The 19,882-nt window shown below is 37.6% G+C and overlaps 2 protein-coding genes across 5 annotated transcripts in view; both read left to right on the plus strand.

Moving 5' to 3' along the window:
* LOC105484964 (complement C3b/C4b receptor 1 (Knops blood group)) overlaps positions 1-19,882 on the plus strand; it is a 235,838-nt gene that overhangs the window by 177,911 nt on the left and 38,045 nt on the right. The window lies entirely within an intron of this gene.
* LOC105484876 (complement C3b/C4b receptor 1 like) overlaps positions 1-19,882 on the plus strand; it is a 99,273-nt gene that overhangs the window by 41,347 nt on the left and 38,044 nt on the right. For all 3 annotated transcript variants that reach the window (XM_071079576.1, XM_071079582.1, XM_024793822.2), the window contains exons 2-5: positions 1,123-1,302; positions 1,932-2,031; positions 7,356-7,441; positions 18,010-18,408. In XM_071079576.1, coding sequence (XP_070935677.1) covers positions 1,123-1,302; positions 1,932-2,031; positions 7,356-7,441; positions 18,010-18,408 — 765 coding nt within the window. The remainder of the gene's footprint in view (positions 1-1,122; positions 1,303-1,931; positions 2,032-7,355; positions 7,442-18,009; positions 18,409-19,882) is intronic.

Consider the following 19,882-nt stretch of genomic DNA (forward strand, 5'->3'; position numbering starts at 1 on the left):
ATGGATGGGTGCTGATTTTTTTTTAAGCCCATTTCTAAGGCATCTTTTAAAACAGGTGTCCTCAACCCCTGGGGCATGAACCGGTACTGTCCGGTGGCCCGTTAGGAACTGGGCAGAACGGTAGGAGGTGAGCAGCCAAGCATTACTGCCTGAGCTCCACCTCCTGTCAGATCAGTGGCAGCATTAGATTCTCATAGGAGCAGAACCCCTATTGTGAACTGTGCATACGAGGGATCTAGGTTGCATGCTCCCTGTGAGAACCTAATGCCTGATGATCTGGGTGAAACAGTTCCATCTCAAAACCATTCCCCTGCACCCTCCATTCCAGGAAAAATTGTCTTCCACAAAATGAGTCTTAGGTGCCAAAAAGGTTGGGGACCAAAGTTCTAAAGGAATCAATCTCTTTGCTATTATTGTTACTATTATTATTGTTAAGATGGAGTCTTGCTCTGTCACCCAGGCTGGAGTGCAGTGGCACAATCTTGGCTCTACTGCAACCTCCGCCTCCTGGGTTCAAATGATTCTCCTGCCTCAGTCTCCCAAGTAGCTTGGACTACAGGCACATGCCACCATGCTCTGCTAAGTTTTTGTACGTTTAGTAGAGACGGGGTTTCACCATCTTGGCCAAACTGGTCTTGAATTTCTGACCTCAAGTGACCCACCCACCTTGGTCTCCCAAAGTGCTGACATTACAGACATGAGCCACCACACTCAGCTCCCTTGGCTATTATTGAAGTATTCTTTTTCTTTTTTGATCACATCTATGCAGTATATTGGAGAGAAAGAGGAAGTAGAGTGGGAATTTCAACAGGGCATGGTGGCTCACACCTGTAATCCCAGGACTTTGGGAGGCAGAGGTGGGCAGATCACCTGAGGTCAGGAGTTTGAGACCAGCCTGGCCAACACGGTAAAACCTCATTTCTACTAAAAATTCAAAAATTGGCCGGATGTGGTCGCAGGTGCCTGTAATCCCATCTACTTGGGAGGCTGAGGCAGGGAGTATTGCTTGAACCTGTGAGGCAGAGGATGGCACCACTGCACTCCAGTCTGAAAAAAAAAAAAAAAAAAAAAAAAAAGTCATTTCTCCATTAACTTAGATGCTGTTGTGGTCTTGATCCCCAGATCAATGCAATGCCCCAGAACAGCTTCCATTTGCCAGGCCTACCAACCTAACTGATGCATCTGAGTTTCCCGTTGGAACACATCTGAAGTATGAATGCCTCCCTGGTTATCATGGAAAACCATTTTCTATCATCTGCCTAAAAAACTCAGTCTGGACAAGTGCTAAGGACAAGTGTACACGTAAGTAACTCTGGAGTGGGAACCCCTCTGTTAGTCAAGTATCTGTAAGATCTGATTCAATTTGTTCAGATTTTGTAACTGAGTTGCATATGACAATTAGTTTGCCAAGGTGCAATACATACAAGAATTATTCTTGTAGATCATACCTTGTTACTGCTTTCAGTTCCTGGCGCCTTCATTACAAGTTTATTTCATGAGAAACAGTCATTGCAGGACATGATTGAGGGAAAATCCCGATTCACTGGGGGTCTCCCATTTTCATGACTAAAATTAAGTAATGAATGACTTGGGACAAGAAAAAGAAGTGGATTAAATAACTCAAAGATGTGACAATTTTGGGCTTTGAGATCTTTGGATTATACCAGTTGAATTGAATTACAGATAATAACAAAGTTTACATTTTTCTGGGGGCATAATATGGGAATGAAACAGATCTGAAAGGGAAGTTTGTTTTTGAAAGGGAGCTGATCCCGAGGCAGTCTGGTGAGTTTCCTCAAGGTAGCAAAATCTGTGGAACCATCAGAACTGCGAGTGTTCCTCAGTAAGCTACAGGCAGGTTGAGACCTTATGTACTGAAAAAAAATGCAGTGTGCTCTACTTGGCTCCAAAATTCTGTTTCTTTCCTGTAGGTAAATCATGTCGTAATCCTAAAGATCCTGTGAATGGCAATGTGCATGTGATCAAAGACATCCAGTTCGGATCCCAAATTAATTATTCTTGTAATAAAGGGTGAGTTGGCAGCAACGTCTCTTGGTTCAAGAGTTCTAGCACAGCCATACTACCTTCTAGTCACATCTCAGAAAGGACAACTAAGCTATTACCATCTGCTCTTTAAAGGCTTCAACACAGGTGTTTAGCTCCTGACTGAAATGAACAAAGGTATGACAAAATCAGGGGGAAAATCATCTGTATCCTTGCTGGAAACCAAGGCTGTGCATATATGAAAAGTGTGGCATTCATTGGGTGAGAAGGAAGAAAATGGGGGAAGAGTATACTCAAAGCACACAAACAGCCTTAACCCAAAGTAGACATTGCTGGAGGAAAAGGAAGGCAATTGAGCAGCTGTGTGAGAGAAATCGTAATGGTAATAGCACAAATAGTTTGCTAGGGTTGCTGTAAGAGAGTACTCCAAAACAGGTGGCTTAATACAAATGAAGTTTTTGCAGTTCTGTTCTGGAGGCTGGAAGTGCAAAATCAAGGTGTTGGCAGAGCCAGAGCCATGCTCCCTCCAAAAAACCTGTAGGAATGGATCCCTCTTGCTTCTTCCAGTTTCTGAAGCCCCAGGCCTTGGCGTGTAGCAGCAGAACTCTAGTTTCTGTCTCTGCTGTCCTCAAACGGCTGTCTTCCCTCTGTGTCCAAAGTTCTTTTTTTTTTTTTTTTTTTTTTTAGTAGAAACAGAATTTCACCGTGTTCACCAAGATGGTCTCAATCTCCCGATCTCGTGATCCACCCGCCTCGGCCTCCCAAAGTGCTGGGATTACAGGCATGAGCCACTGCACCCAGCCCAGAATTCCCTCTTTCAATAAGGACACCACTCATATTGGATTGGGGCCCACACTAATGACTTCATCTTAACTTGATTGCCTCTCCAAAGACCGTGTTTCCAAATAAGGTCACATTAATAGGAACTGGGGATTAAGACGTCCATATATTTCGGGGGTGAGGGGAAAATAATTCTCATGCATTGCTGGTAGGAATGCAAAATGGTACCACGACTTTGAAAGATGTTTTGACAGTTTTTTATAAAAATAAACATACTCTTACCATATTATCCAGCAGTTATCCTCCTTGGTATTTATTTATCTAAAGGAATTGAAATCTCAGCTTCACACACAAAAAAATCTGCACGCAGATGTTTATAACAGCTTTATTCATAATTGCCAAAACTTGGAAGCAATCAAGATGTCCTTTAGCAAGGGAATGGATAAACTGTGGTACATCCATACAATAGAATATTATTCAATACCAAAAAGAAATGAGCTATCAAGCCATGAAGAGACATAGAGGAACCTTAAATAATGAACCTTTTTTCACTATTACTAAGGGAAAGAAGCCAATCTGAAAAGCCTATGTAGTATATGATTCCAACTATACACCATTCTGGAAAACGCAAAACTATGGAGACGTAAAAAGATCAGCAGTTGCCAGGGGTTAGGGAAGAAGGGGATGAATAAGCAGAGCACAGATTTTTGAGGGTAGTGAAACTACTCTGTATGATGCCATCACAGTAGGTACATGTCATAATAAATTTATCCAAAATCATATGATGTGCAATACCAAGAGTGTACCCTAATATAAACTATGGACTTGGGGTGACCATGATGTGTCAGTGTAAGTTCGTCAGTTGCAAAATTATGTACCACCCTGGTGAAGGCTGTTTATAATAGGGGAGGCTATCCATGTGTAGGAGCAGGGAGTATATAGGAAATCTCTGTATCTTCTGTTCATTATTGCTGTGAACCAAAAACTGTGCTAAAACACAAAGTCTATTTTTTTAAAACTATATAAAAGTAAATACACAAGCACATGTGCATAAACAGACATGCACACAAATGGGTACAGGTAAAACAGGAAATTTGAACAAAACTGGTGGATCGTACCTGTCTCAATATCTTGAGTTTGATGTTGCACTATTGTTTTACAAAATGTTATTATTAGAGGGAAATTGAGTAAAGTGTACCTGGGATCTCTCCGGACTATTCCCTACAACTGCATGTGAATCTGATTATCTCAAAATAAAAAGTTTTTTTTTTAAGTTACTACTAAATTTCCAAGGGAATGGGATTCCTACCAAAGAATTGTATATTGTGAAATTAAATAATTCTAACTTAAAACAATTCAAACTTATAGCTGGGGGAACTTTAAATTATTCTGAGCCATAAGAAGAGTGTGGCTATGCAGCCTGAGCCATGCAGCAGGCAGCCGTAACTTCTGCCTTTTTTTCCTATAAATAGTTAAAACCAAATTGCGCTAGAGATAAGACCCACTCACATCACTATCCCTTTTCAAGGAGCAATAAAGTAATCTTTCTTGGAATGTAGCAATCTGTAACAAATCAAAGTGCTGTAACTATGCATGGTCCCATATGGAAAATACAATCCTGCTAAAATTTCTCTGTCTCTGCCTATATCAGTGATACCTTACGTCCTCCACTTTGGAGTGCTGACCCCATTCATTTGGAGTTGGTGTCTTCCATGTGACTACCTTTAAGCTTTGTGCTCAAATAAACTATCCTTAAATATATTTTCTGAATCTCATTATTTAAGGTTAACCATGTGCTAACCTAAATAATTCACAGGATTTGGTTTTTATCCTCATTTTTTCGTAACCCATCCGCCTGGTTCAAGGCACATAGATTAAGAAGGAAAATGGAAATGGGACTAATATCCCAGGCTTCACTGTCCCTCTTTGGGCTCTGGGGAGGAGACTCCCAAAAGTCTAGACATGTTTACCCACATGCTGTGTGTGTGGTTTCTGATAATGAAATGATCATGGCTTTTCCTGAACCATGGCTTAACTTTGTGAATCCACAACTCTCTCTTCCCCGGGAGATCCAAAAAGATAGGGTAGGATGTGAAGACTTCAATCTGTTCAAATGGACATGAGAACCCCTGGCTCTCCTTAAAATAAGTAGCATGGATTTTATCTCTCTCCCTTACTTCCTCATAAGCATTCTGAATGAGAAAAGTTCAAACCATTATTCGTTCAATTACTTAATCTACTTTGGGACACAAGCTTCATAAATTAAAATATTCTTCTATCTGTTCCCCTTGATCAGCGAACATAAAGTTATCTTTTGACTCATATTTAAAATGTTCAGTACTACAACACTGAACAATAGTATGGAGGGAAAAAAATGCCAACTTAAGTTTGGACTTGCTTCACCATTCCTATCCCAACCCCCGTGATTAGAAAATCAAAAAGAACACTTGGAGAAATAACCTCAGTGAGGTCAAAATCCAGAGGAGTCTCCAGGATGTCTTGTTCCTAAGACAAATAGACAAAAGGAGGTACAAATATAGGATTGCAGACTTGTCCACTTCATTTGTTCTTTATTTGTGTGCATGTGTGTTGGCAGCGCAATTGAGAATGCTTTCATTTTGGGTGGTATACTAGAAGGCATTAAAAAACAAAATGAGAAGTAGGAATTGAACAATGTGAACGCATGGACACAGGGAGGGGAACCTCACACACCGGGGCCTGTTGGTATGTGGGGGCCTTGGGGAGGGATAGCATTAGGAGAAATACCTAATGTAGGTGACAGGTTGATGGGTACAGCAAACCGCCATGGCACGTGTATACCTATGTAATAAAACTGCACATTCTGCACATGTACCCCAGAACTTAAAGTATAATAAAAAAAATTAATTAATTTATAAAAACAAAATAAGTCCAGGTTCAATGGCTCCTGACTGTAATCCCAGCACTTTGGGAGACTGAGGTGGGCAAATCACCTGAGGTCAGGAGTTCAAGACCACCCTGGTCAACAGGATGAAACCCCATCTTTACTAAAAATACAAAAATTAGCCGGGTGTGATGGCATGCACCTGTAATCCCAGCTACTTGAGAGACGAGGCAGGGGAATCACTTGAACCTAGGGGGTGGAGATTGCAGTGAGCCGAGATCACACCATTGCACTCCAGCCTGGGCAACAAGAGTGAAACTCTATCTCAAAAAAAAAAAAAAATAATAATAATAATAATAATAATAAATAACCAAAATGACATTGAAGTCATTAATAATTACAACATAATAGCTACTATAATGTAACAATGTGTTAAGTGTCTTCAAAAGGACCCACTGTTTTCTCACTATTCATTTGATCTCCATTTGGCACTGTTTTGTTGTTTGAATAAAGCTTTATGCCACCAGGTTTTCCTACATATTTATAAAACAAAGTTCTCAGCTATACCAATAACCATGACTGTTATTTTACGTTGCTTCATTCCTTCATGTATAGTACTATCAAGTTTGACCCTACCCTCACTATGACTAGTTTGGCCCAACCATCTATTACAACAGAGAGCCTCAGGTGAAGTAAAATAAATGTTATAAATTCTTCCAAATTTATGGCACACTTTGAACAGTTTGAGATATACTAATTGAGAATTGCTAACTTTAACATTTTAAGTATCAATTAAGTGTTCAATTCTTTTTGATCAGCTTGGATTGCCTTTGGTTCTAGTTACGAATCATTTTCTTTCTTCTTTCTTTCTTTCTTTCTCTTTCTTTCTTCCTTTCTCTCTCTCTCTCACTCTCTCTTTTTTTCTCTCTCTCTCACTCTTTCTCTCTCTTTCTCTCTCCCTCTCTCTCTCTCTCTCTCTTTTTCTTTCTTACTGACAAGGTCTTGCTTTGTTGCCCAGGCTGGAGTGTAGTGGCATGATCAACACTCACTACAGCCTCAACCTCCCCAGCTCAAGCAATCTTCCTGCCTCAGCCTCCTGAGTAGCGAGGACTACAGGAATGTGCCACCATGCCTGGCTTTTTAATAAATTTTTTGTAGAGACAGGGTCACACTATGTTGCCCACGCTTCTATCGAACTCCTGAGCTCAAGCAATCCTCCTGCCTCAGCCCCCCAACACACTGGGATTACAGGCATGAACCACTGTGAATGGCCTACTTTAATGAATCTTACTGATAAAAGTCCATCCGTGCAGCTATACATTAATACTTACAAGGCATAGAAATACATACAACAGGACTACATACACATATACATATGTATATATATGACAACTTCCCTGAACTCAAGAAGCTTGTGTTGTCTTTTAAGAAAATGAAATGTATAGGAAAAACTGTAATTCATCTTTGATTTATATAAAAATATATCATAAGGTAATAAAGAAGAGAAAGCCCACCCAACTGAGAAGGCATGGAAGAGAAAATAACAAAGTCCCAAGAATGTGAAATTTGGGAAGGTGATAGATAGTTCTTTGACAAGTGGAAAATGTCCCTCTGAATTCTGTAACAGTGTAATCTCTGGAAGTAGTAATTTAACTGGATAGTTGACCTGCGTCTTTGGAACCTAATATTCCTTATTTTTTGCCTCTAGATACCGACTCATTGGTTCCTCGTCTGCCACATGCATCATCTCAGGCAATACTGCCATTTGGGATAATGAAACACCTATTTGTGAGAGTGAGTTGAAATATCCCTTCCTATTTCTTTTATGGATACATTCTAATTTTTCTCTGGAATAATAAAAATCTTAACCGAATTCCTTCTGTGCAATCTGTCCTTCACATGGCTGAAGACAGCGGTAATGTTCTCGAATATTCCTACAGGGTTCCTGGCAACTCTTTGCTTAAAGTTCTGCCTTATCCTGGGATGTGTCTTTTCTAATTCTGGGGGCTTAAATACATAAAATCCTTCAAACTTGATTTTACTTCAATAAATTTGAAATTATGGTGGTTCTACCACCTCCAGTATAATAATCATCCTGCTTGGCAAATCAGTAAAGATTTTTAACATTTATGCTCTTCAAGGTTAGTGAAGCTGTGGAAGAACCTGGACTCTCACGCACCACGAGGTCAACACATCCTCTCGAAAGGCACCATGCACTATTAACCTCAGAAGTGGGCATATATTTTAACCTACTTCTTAGAATTTATACTTATGAAATAATCACACACTTTTTAAAGCAGTTTGGTATAAACTTTTCATTGCAGCATCATTTATATTAGTTAAAATGTTAGAGCAACCTAGTTTAAAAATATTTGAAACTATGGTTTGGAAATAATCTACTAGGAGGAAAAAGATGTGTTCAAATGACCACTATAAAGAATTCCCGAAGAAACATAAAATAGCTATGCAGAATGGAAAAGTAATGGAAAAATGAAATAATCACACACTTTTTAAAGCAGTTTGGTATAAACTTTTCATTGCAGCATCATTTATATTAGTTAAAATGTTAGAGCAACCTAGTTAAAAATATTTTAAACTATGGTTTGGAAATAATCTACTAGGAGGAAAAAGATGTGTTCAAATGACCACTATAAAGAATTCCTGAAGAAACATAAAATAGCTACACAGAATGGAAGAAAGTATATCCATACACTGGCATGGTATTCAGCCATAAAAAAAATTATAGCATAAAGAAGCACTTAATGACTAGAAAGAGATGTGTTTTATGTGGGAAAAGAATCAGATGAACAGCATGTATGGCAAGATCTCATTTTATTAAAAAGTAATACACCTGTGTAGCGAGGGCCAGGCTGAGGCTCAGTGAAATATAGTGTATAACGTCTTTGTCTTACTGTTCTCTTTAGATAACTTGAAGACTTTACTTTTCTTCTTGTTATTTAAAAATGTTGTTCCTTTTACTAGAAAGTTTATGAGCTTCAGAATCTAAATTTACAAATGACATTGGTCACACATTTGTCTCTGTTTATCCACTTTAAGAAACAGTTTTGCTGTTTTGTAAAACAAATTGGGAAACCTTCCATGTTATTTGAAATCTATAATAAGATAACATGGAATTGGAATAGAAATTTTCTTGGAAATATGAAAAAATAGTAAAATAGAGAAAACAAAAAATATAATAATACACCTATACCTGTATCTATGTTTTTATCTCTGTTTCTAGTTCTGTAAACTCTCTATATCTAAATCCTGGTAAATGACTTCAAGTCTTCTTGGAGAAGGCTAGGGGAAGATTTACAATACATGCTTTTGATTGTGTAGCAGGTGCTTCCTCAAAAGAATCCAGTCTCCCATCCATTCGTGCTGCTCTGGGTCTATAAACTGTTCAAGTTTAGGAATTGTTGATGAACAATGAACTTCTTTTACAATAATTCAAGTCAGACTTCTATTCACTTGACCTAAATCTCTTCTGCTTATACAAATCATATAACACTTTAGTCGGCTATCCATCTACTTCGGTTTTAGAGACTCCATGATCAATTAGCCCAGTAACAATATTCTCTTCAGTCAAATCATTCTGATTACTGTTTCAGCTCTAATATCCATTACAAGAACCCCCATTGTCTCTGGCAATTAAGTGCTGCTACTTGGACTCTGCCACCCTGAGGTCCTTTGGTCCCCGAGTGAATTCAGAGAACCCAGTTCAATGGCAACAGTTCCCATTGTCGTTCCTGCCCTGCAGAGAATGAGCCGTCGCAGAGGATGCTGAAACTCCCCATGTGAATGTACTCCTCAAGCCTCTGGTAAAAGGTCTATCTTCTGAACCCTCCACTCCTGCACTGTGCCTCACCAGCTCTATCCAAAGATGACCTTCAGAGTGGAATGGCTGTTGCTTAACTTCTGCCTCTCAAATATCAGGCTAATTTCTCATGCTGTAACCCTAGTCCAGAACCATACAGAGAAACTAAGTCTGGAAAACTTAATTCCAAATTGGCCTGGTTGACGCTATACAAAACCCCCAGATAATTATAATTTTATTTAACTCTTTATCTTCTTTTCTTTCCTTCCCTCCTTCCCTTCTGCCAGCCTGCCTTCCTTCTTTGCTTCCTTTCTTTCTCCCTCCCTCCCTCCTTCCCTCCCTCCCTCCCTCCTTCTCTCCCTTCCTCCCTCCCTTCCTCCCTCCTTTCCTTCCCTCCTTCCCTGCTTTCCTTCTTCCTTATTTTCTTTCTTCTTTACCACATGGCTAGGACCACCAATACAACATTGAACATTGGTAGCAATAGGTGTCATCCTTGTCTTGTTCCACATCTCAAAGGGAAAGATTAAAACATTTCACCATTAATCTGGTGTTTACTGTAGGCTTTTTGTAGATAATCATTTTTGAATTAAGGACATTCTCACATATTCTTCATTATTAAAATTTTTTGTCTTTGAATCATGTTGAAGTTTATCAAACACTTCAGTTACATGTATCGATGTAATTATATCTGTTTCTCTGTTTTCTGTTAATGTAACAAACTGTTTTGAGTACATTTTTGAAAGGCAAATAATTTTGAATTTCAGTTTTACATTCTTAAAATAAACCAACTTGGTCATAATATTTAATCATTTTTATATATGACAAATATGCTTTAATAGCACATTTTAGATGTTTCTATTAAAGTATAATTCATGTATCATAAAAGTTACCTTTTTAAATTACACAGTTCAGTGGTATTTAGTATATTCACAAAGTTGTATGTTATGGTCTGAATGTTCGAGTCTACCCCAGAGCCATATGTTGAAATCCATACCCCTAAGGTGATGACATTAAGGAGTGAGGCCTTTGGAAGGTGATAAGATCATGAGAGCAGAGCTGTCACGAATGGGATTAGTGTCCTAATAAGAGAGGCCCAGAAGAGCTCCTTTGCCCCTCCTCCCATGGGAGGAAATGCTGAATCTGCCAGAGAGGTTGGTCCTGAACTCCTTAGCCTCCACAACTAAAAGAAATAAATTTCTGTTGTGTACAAGCTAATCAGTTTATACTATTTCGTTATAGCTGCCCAAATAGACTAAGACATTGGGCAACCAGCACCGCCAATTAATTCCAGAACACTTTCTTCATTCCATTCCTATTTTAGAGATTAGACTGTAACTTTTTTTCTTGTAATGTCCTTTTAAGATTTTAACATCAAACTTATGACAGTCTCATAAAGCCAGCTGGTAGTGTTTCATGTATTTGTTTCCTTGAAAGAGTTTATATAAAATTGGTATTATCTCTTCTTTAAATGTTTAAAAGAATTCACCAGAAAAGCCCTGGGGTTTACTTTGTTGGGAGGTCTTTTTTTTTCCAACAATTTTCCTGTATCATGTAGACTTTTTGCTGAAGTATAACATATACGCAGTAAAGTGCATACATCTTAATTATGCAGTTCAATGGTTATTTACGAATTAAATGCATCCATGTAAATGACACTCAGATTAAGATATAGAACACTATCAGCACCCCAGAAGCCTTCCCGATGCCCTTTCCCAGTTATCTTCCCAAAGTAACCATTATTCTGATTTATTACATTAATAATTAGTTTTGCCACTTCCTAAATTTTATAAAGGAATCAAAAAATAGGTACTCTTTTGTGTCCAGCTTCTGCTCAGTGTTATATTTGGAAGTCACTTTTGTTGCTGCATGAAGGATTGTCGGATTTTTTTTATTTTTATGTTGTATTTCATTGATGATCTTGAGTACCTTTTCATATGTTTGTGAAGTGCCTATTCCAAACTTCTGGCTGTTATTGACTAGTTTGTCTATCATTTTATTGTTTTGTAGAAGTTATTTAAATATTCTCATGTTTTCTAATTAATGGAACACAAATGTTGTCTTTCAGACTATGGCTTTTCTTTTTCTTTTTCCATTCTTAATGATGTCTTTTGTTGTAGGAAGTTCTACATTTTAATAATATTCAATTTATGGGTCTTTTTTCCAAGTTACTGCTTTTTCTATTCTACTTAGGCAATTGGGCCAGGTGAGGTGGCTTACGTCTATAATCCCAGCACTTTGGGAGGCCAAGGGAGGAGGACTGCTTGAAGCCAGGAGTTCAAGACCAGCCTGGGTAACAAAGCAAGACCCTGTCTCTACAAAAAATAAAATAAAATTAGCTGGGCTCAGTGGCACATGCCTATAGTCCCAGCAACTTGGGAGCCTGAGGTGGGAGGATCCCTTGAGTACAGGCGTTCAAGGCTTCAGTGAGTTACGGTGGTGCCACTGCACTCCAGCCTAGGTGACAGAGTGAGACCCTGTTTCTTATGGATAGGTAATTGATCTAATATCATTTATTAAATGTGGCACCATGGCCATAAGTCAGGTGACCTTATATGTGGCTCTCATTCCAAGGAGGTTCTGTTTCATTGGTTTATTTACCATACATTGTGTTTTTGTTTTGGTTTGGTTTTTGCCATACTATAATGGCAAAAAACCAAAACAAAACTGCAGCATTACATTAAGATTTTAATTACTATCACATTACATTAAGATTTGATATCTGGTGGCATATATCTTCTAACTATGTGCATCTTCAAGATTTACTTGGTGATTCTTGGCACTTCGTATTACCATATGAAATTTAGAATCAGCTTACCAATTTCCACATAAAGAATCCTACTTCAATTTGTATTGAGTTTCTGTTGACTCAGTACATCAATTTGTGGACATTAACAAATTTACAGTTTTGAAGTTTAAATTTATGAACATGATATATCCTCCCATTTTTGAAGTCTTCTCTAATTTCTTGTAATAATATTTGTTAATTTATCTTATAGAAGTCATGTACATCTTTCATTATCTTTATTACTATATATTATTTTTAAAATTTTATTCTCTATTTACTTCTTAGATATGCACCTGTTTCATCTCAGCTCCAGCAATTTTATTAAATTTACTTTTAAATTGAATAGTTTTTCTGTATTTTTTTAAATTTGCTGCATAATTTTGTCATCTATGAATCTGACAAAGTTTTTAAATCTTTTCCTTTCTTATGTCTTTTGTTTATTTCACCTGCTTTACTGCATTGGCTAGAACCTCCAGTACAACATTGAATAGAAGAGAGGATACAAGGCTTTTAATGGTCATCATAAATAATGATGTATGCTGTAGATTTTTGTATGATATCCTTTATTAGATTAAGGAAATTCCCCTTTACTTCTAATTGCTAAAAGATTTATCATGAATGTTCATTCTAATTGATCACTCTGCATGTATTGAGATTATCATGTTTCTTTTTCACTCTGTTAATGTAATATATTACATTGATTGATCTTTAAAGGGCAAACAAACTGAATTCCTAGAATCATCCTATGTTGCTTGTGATGTGTTGTAGATGATTATCCTATCTATGGAATGTGTGTGAGCGTGTGTGGTGTGTGTGTGCGCAGGATTGCTCATATTTTTATTGTAACGTTGTAACATTGATTTAATATTTAAAATCAGTCAAGGTAAACCTCACTTTGATCATTGTATCATCCTTTGGAAATATCGTTGGATTCAGTTTCATAATATTTTGTTTAGAAAATTTGCATTTATGTTCTCAAGAGATCTTGGGTTATAATTTGGTTTTATTTTAATGTCCTTATCAGATTTGGGCATCAAGATTATGTTGGGCTAGTAAAATGTGTTAAAAATTGTTTTTTTTTCCTAGTCTCTGGAATAATTTGTGTAACATTAATATTATTTTTCCTTATATGTTTGGAAGAAGTCAGCAGTGAAGCAATCGAGACCTGAGGGTTTGTTGTTGTTGTTGTTAGGTTTTCAATTAGTGATTCAATTTCTTCAATAGCTGTAAAACTATTATTTTATATCATATTGAATTAGTTTGGGTAGGCTATATTTTTCAAAGAATTTACTCATTTTATTTAAATTTTCTAGATTATTAGCATAATGCTGTTTATTATATCCTCATATTAGAAAATCCTTTGGATGTCTGTAATTCTGTAGTGATTCCCCTATGGTAATTAATTTCTGATATTTGTAATATCTCTTTGCTTCTTTTTCCTTAATTAGTTTTACTGGGGTTTTATCAATTTTACTAAGATTTTCACATAAACTACTTTTAAGTTTCTTGTTTTTTCTTTAATGTATGACTATTTTCTCTTTTACTGATTTCTGCTTATTTTCTTTCTTCTGCTTTCTTTAAGCTTTGTTTACTCCCCCACTCCTAAATTCTTAATATTGGTTAGATAATTTGTTTTCAACCTTTATTTTTCTAATATATACATTTAACCTATACATTTTTCTCTAAAACTATTTTACTTCCCACAATCTTTATATTTTTATTATCATTGTACATAAAAGTTTTCTAATTTACCTTCTGATGTCTTCTTTGACCCATAGGCTATTTAGAAGGGCATTGCTTAACTTCTAAATATTTGGAGATCTTCTAGGTATCATTCTTTCATTAATTTAATCATTTGAGACAAGGTTTATGGCCCAGAATATGGACCATTTTGGTAAAAGTTTATGTATGCACTTGAAAAGACCGAACATTTATTTTGTTTCATTTTCTAGAAATGTCATTTAGGAAAATGTGGTTTAGAACAGTCTTTTTTTTCCCCCTCCACTTGTTCTTTCAGTTATAGAGAGACATGTGTAAAATATCTGTATTAGTTTCCCAGGGCTGCTGTAACAAATTACTACAAACTTGGTGGCTTCAAAGAAGAAAAATTTACTCTCTTAACACTTTGGAGGCCAGAAATCCAGTTAAGATGTCAGTAGGATTGCTTCCATCTGCAAGCTATTCTGTGCCTCTCTCCAGACTTCCTTCCAGTGGCTGCTGGCAATCTTTGATGTTCCTTGGCTTGCAGATGCATCATTTCCTTCTTGGCCTCCATCTTCAAGTCGCCTTCTCCTCTGTGTGTTTCCTTTGCTCTTCTGTCTCCTGTAAAGACACTGGGCATGGATTTAGAGGCGACCGTGGCAATCTAGGATGGTCTCAACTCAAGATCATTAACTTGATTGTATCTACAAAGACTCTACAAACTGGGTCACGTTTCACAGGTTTCAGAGATTGGGACATAGATATTTTTTAAGGTGAACAGTGGTTATTCAACCCATTACAATATCAAACTGTGACTATGAATTTGCCTGTCTTTCTTCTTTGTTCTAGCAATCTTTACTTTATGTATTTTAAACATGTTATTAAACACATGAAATTTTTGGTTTATTCTTTCTGCTGAATTGACTATTTTATCATAATGAAATGTCTCTCTTTACCTCTTATAATACTTCTTGCCTTAAAATCTACTTTGTACATTAATATAGCTATACAGGCTTCTTTCTTACTTTCTTTGTCTTATATTTAAAGCTTGTCTCTTGTAAATATCATATAGTAAAGTTTTGTTGTTTTATTCAGCCTTTGTTGTTCATTAGTGTTTGAAACATTTAAATTTAATAATAAAAATTAAAGTTAAAATTAAAAATACATAAATAAATTTAATCTAGTTACTGATAAGTCTAACTCTTGGTTATTTGTTTTCTATTTGTTTCATGTGTTTGTTCTTTTATTCTTCATTTCTCACATTTTTTAATTCATCAAGTATTTTTATTATTCTATTTTCCCCAGTAGCTTTTAAGTTATATTTCATTTTTTATTCTTAAATGACTACTCTAGAGATAGACATCCTTGATTTACTATAGTCTACTAAAATTGTGCTTTTACCACTCTCCAAACAATGCAAGTACCCAAACTATTAATATTTAATTCCATTTGTGTCCTCTCCCTCTTTTTGTATTGTTGTCATACATTTTCCAGAAAGAAAAGCTTCAGCTGAATTAAATTTAACAGAGTTTAATTCAGTAACGAACGATTCACAAATCAGGCAGCCTCCCGAGCCACAGTAGGCCAGAAACTCCAGTCCATCTGCGTGGTGGAAGAGGATTTATGAACAGAAAAAGGAAAGTGATGCACAGAAAACAGAAGTGAGGTACAGAAACAGCCGGATTGGTTATAGCTCAGCATTTGCCTTATTTGAAGACAGTTCAAACAGTTGGCCACATTTGATTGGCCAAAACTCGATGATTGGCATAAGAGTAGTCTATGGTCTGTTTACATCTTCAGTTGTTACAGTTCGCAGTGTACAGAGAAACCTTTAGGCTGAGCTTAAACTATGTAAGGCTTTAGGCTACACTTGATTTAACAATTTACATATATTCTATATTTCAAAGACATAATTGTCGTTGTCTTTATAAAAACAGTCTCTATTTATATTTACACGGTAGTGAATTCTTATAATTTTTATGTTGCCTCAGCATCCATTTAGAATATGTTTAGCTTTCTCATGCCAGAAGCAGAGCTTAGTCACCCTTAATGCCCTTTCTAGTTCTGTACCTCCTCCCAGTTTTCAACGTGGTCGAGCCAGATATCTGCCTTATAAAACTGCCTTCTGGTGACCACCTCTCTATGGGACAGCTAGATAAAACCTACTTGACTCGCATCCCTGACCTCTGTGCCCTGCATGGACTTCGCAGATATGTTGCCATGACCACCTCTCAGTCGCAGCATGCCTTCCTGGAACATGTGCCTACTTTCTTTAAACTCACCAGTTGGAACTCCCCATGGGAGATGCCTGCTGGGTCATACTCCGGTCGCCAATAAAGGTGTCGGCCGATGTGTCCCCTTCTCTCTCTCTCTCTCCATTCCTTGCACTGACTAACCTTTCTGTGATCTTCAGGCGTACCGTGTACCCCCAGCCCGTAATAAAATCTTTACTTCCATCTTGTGTTTCTTCTAATCACTGTAGAGGTTCTCTCTATCATAAAGATCCTAAATGAAAACATACCCGCATATAAGCTCTTTCTGGTGTGTTTCCTTCTTACCGCAATTCTATAAATTCTATATGAAACTATTTTCCTTCAGTCTGAAAAAGTCTCTTTGGCATTTTTGTATTGTAGATCTTCTGACAACAAATTCTTTAAACATTTTTCTAATTGTGGTTCCTTCGAAGGTTATTGTCCATGTTTCCTGCTGCTTTTAAAATGGATTACACTTTAAAATAGGTTTTTTTTACAATATTACTATGTTGTGTCTAGGTAAGTATTTCTTTGTATTGCTTGGGTTTATATAGGTGTTTTTTTTTTTTTTTTTTTTGTTTTTTGTTTTTTTTTTTGAGATGGAGTTTCACTCTCGTCACACAGACTGGAGTGCAGTGGCGCGATCTTGGCTGACTGCAACCTCTACCTCCCAGAGTCAAGCAATCGTCCCAACTCAGTAGCTGGGATTACAGGCTTGTGCCACTGTGCCTGGCTAATTTTTGTATTTTTAGTAGAGACGGGGTTTCGACATGTTGGCCAGGCTGGTCTCAAACTCCTGACCTCAGGTGATCTGCCCACTTGGGCCACTCAAAGTGCTAGGATTACAGGCATGAGCCACCATGCCAGGCCTGTATAACTTTTTGAATCTGTAATCTTGCATCAGTCTTGGAAATTTCTCAGTTATTACTTCTTCAAATGTTGTTTATATCTGTTATCTCTCTCCTATCATGACAGGACTTCACTTAAACACGCTAGGCTTTATTCTTCTATGTCTTGGTCTGTATGTTAACATACATTTAGGGGTTTTTGTGGACTAATAAATGACCACTTTTACACAGATATGTTACTGTATCAAATTTAGATTTGAGTAAATGAGTTGGTAAGTTTTATATCTTTTGTATGTTGTGAAATATTGAAATTACATTTGGAAGCATATGTTACTTAAAAGTTCGATAGAACTTATTTTTTTTATTCTTCTTACATGTTTCTTGGGTAATTCTAGCTTTCTACGTTTTTTTGAATGAATATTGGCAATTTATATTTCCAATTATATCATTTAGATTTTCAAAATATTTAACCCCCAGTAGTCTACAGTTTTATAAATATTCTCATATCCATAACAATGTTTAAATTCCTTTTCCTACTGTGTATATTTGTGTCTTCTCTCTTCCCTTATAATTTATCTTTTAGTGAAGGTTTTTATATTTTGTTTTCCTAAAACAGCTAACCTCAGTTAATAACAAAAATGCAAATTAAGAAAGCAAATGGAAAAGAGTAGGAGAAAACGGTGTAAACTCTATAATACTATAATCAAAGAGCTATGTAAAATGAAAAGAATGTGGATTGAGTGAATACATGCATGCAAATATTATAGGAAATCACATAAGTAAGAAAGGCAGGACACATCATATTTTGCCCACCGAAATTACAACTTTGTAAAAATGTACCTACATGTTAGCAAAGATTAAAAGCAAATAATGAATGTAAAAATAGTTACAGTTTAGTGACTTATGAGATTTTTGTCATTCATTATTTAAATTGACTGTTATGCTCTTCCTTTTCCCAGTAATTCCTTGTGGGCTACCCCCCACCATCGCCAATGGAGATTTCTTCAGCACTAACAGAGAGTATTTTCACTACGGATCCGTGGTGACCTACCGCTGCAATCTTGGAAGTGGAGGGAGAGAGCTGTTTGAGCTTGTGGGTGAGCCCTCCATATACTGCACAAGCAAAGATGATCAAGTGGGCATCTGGAGCGGCCCGGCCCCTCAGTGCATTTTACCTAACAAATGCACGCCTCCAAATGTGGAAAATGGAATATTGGTGTCTGTCAACAGAAGCTTATTTTCCTTAAATGAAGTTGTGGAGTTTAGGTGTCAGCCTGGCTTTGTTATGAAAGGACCCCACCGTGTGCAATGCCAGGCCCTGAACAAATGGGAGCCAGAGTTACCAAGCTGCTCCAGGGGTGAGTCTGACTGAGGCCTAGAAAGGCCCTGCAAATGACATGCATTGCTGTTGGATCAGGAGATTAGTATTTATTCAGGCGGAGGGATGTGTGGTGAGCAGGGTGGGGGAACAAATTTTTTAGGTAGTGAAAATGAAATTCAGAAGGTGTGTATATATGTGTGTGTGTGTACATGCACATGTGCTGAAATGAAGAAGCAAAGCTAAACCTGGGCAAGCATTGTGATGTTTCTTTGGGGTTCTTACAAACAGATCTATTAATTACCTTTGAGTACAATAACTGCTGATAGAAAATGAGTAAATTTTTCCGGCCGGGCACCATAATACAGGCTACATGTGAATTTTAATCATTAAAACAAAGTTATTAGGTAGTTACCAGTTTTTCTAGGTTTGTCTGTTTTGTTTTGCTTGAGACAGGGTCTTGATCTGTCACTCAAGCTGGACTGCAGAGGTGAGATCATGGCTTACTGCACCCACCACCTCCTTGGCTCAAGCAATTCTCCTGCTTGAGCCTCCCAAGCAGCTGGTACTACAGGTGCATGCCACCAGGCCTAGTTAAAATTTTTGTGTTTTTTTATAGAGATGGAGTCTCACCATGCTGCCCAGGCTTGTCTTGAACTCGTGAGCTGAAGCAATCCACCTACCTGGGCCTCCCAAAGTGCTGAGATTATAGGCATGAGCCACTGTGCCTGGCCTCTATGTTTCACAGAGAAAATGTGCCTTAGGGAAATCAGATAACTTTTAACTTGCAGACTGAAGACTGGAATGCAAGTCTGCCTGACTCCAGAGACTTGGCTTTGCTAATCAGCATCCAGTCGTGAAATCAAAATTTACTCTAGATACTTTCAAGGAGTGAGGGATTTCATACAGGTTGTATTAGTCTGTTCTCACATTGCTATAAAGAACCACCTGAGACTGAGTAATTTATAAAGAAAAGAGGTTTAATTGATTCTCAGTTCTGCAGGCTGTACAGGAGGAATGACTGAGGACTCCTCAGGAAACTTACAATCATGGTGGAAGGCAAAGAGGAAGCACACGTATTTTCAAATGGCTGGCAGGAGAGAGAGTGCAACTGGGGAGGTGCTACACATTTTAAACAAGCACATCTCGAGAGAACTCTATCACAAGACAGCACTAGGGTGATGGTGCTAAACCATTAGAAACCACCTCCATAATCCGGTCACTTCCCACCAGGCTCCTCCAACACTGGGAATTACAATTTGACATGAGATTTGGGTGGGGACACAGAGCCAAACCATATCACAGCTAATAGGTCACAAAGATGTTAGAAGGGCAGGAAAAGCAATAAGACGAAGGCAGAGTTACCAGAGATCAGGGAGCTACGGTGGCTGCCAGTCTAGAGCACAGGAGCCTGTACTGATGCTGAAATGGCCAGCCCCTCCCACCGAGCAGCCAGCTCCCTGAAAGCTGCTAATGCTGCAGGAGCCACCACTGCTGCCAGAATGCAGCTGATA

This window comes from Macaca nemestrina, chromosome 1 (genome assembly GCF_043159975.1).
Source record: "Macaca nemestrina isolate mMacNem1 chromosome 1, mMacNem.hap1, whole genome shotgun sequence".
In the NCBI taxonomy this organism is placed as follows: Eukaryota; Metazoa; Chordata; class Mammalia; order Primates; family Cercopithecidae; genus Macaca; species Macaca nemestrina.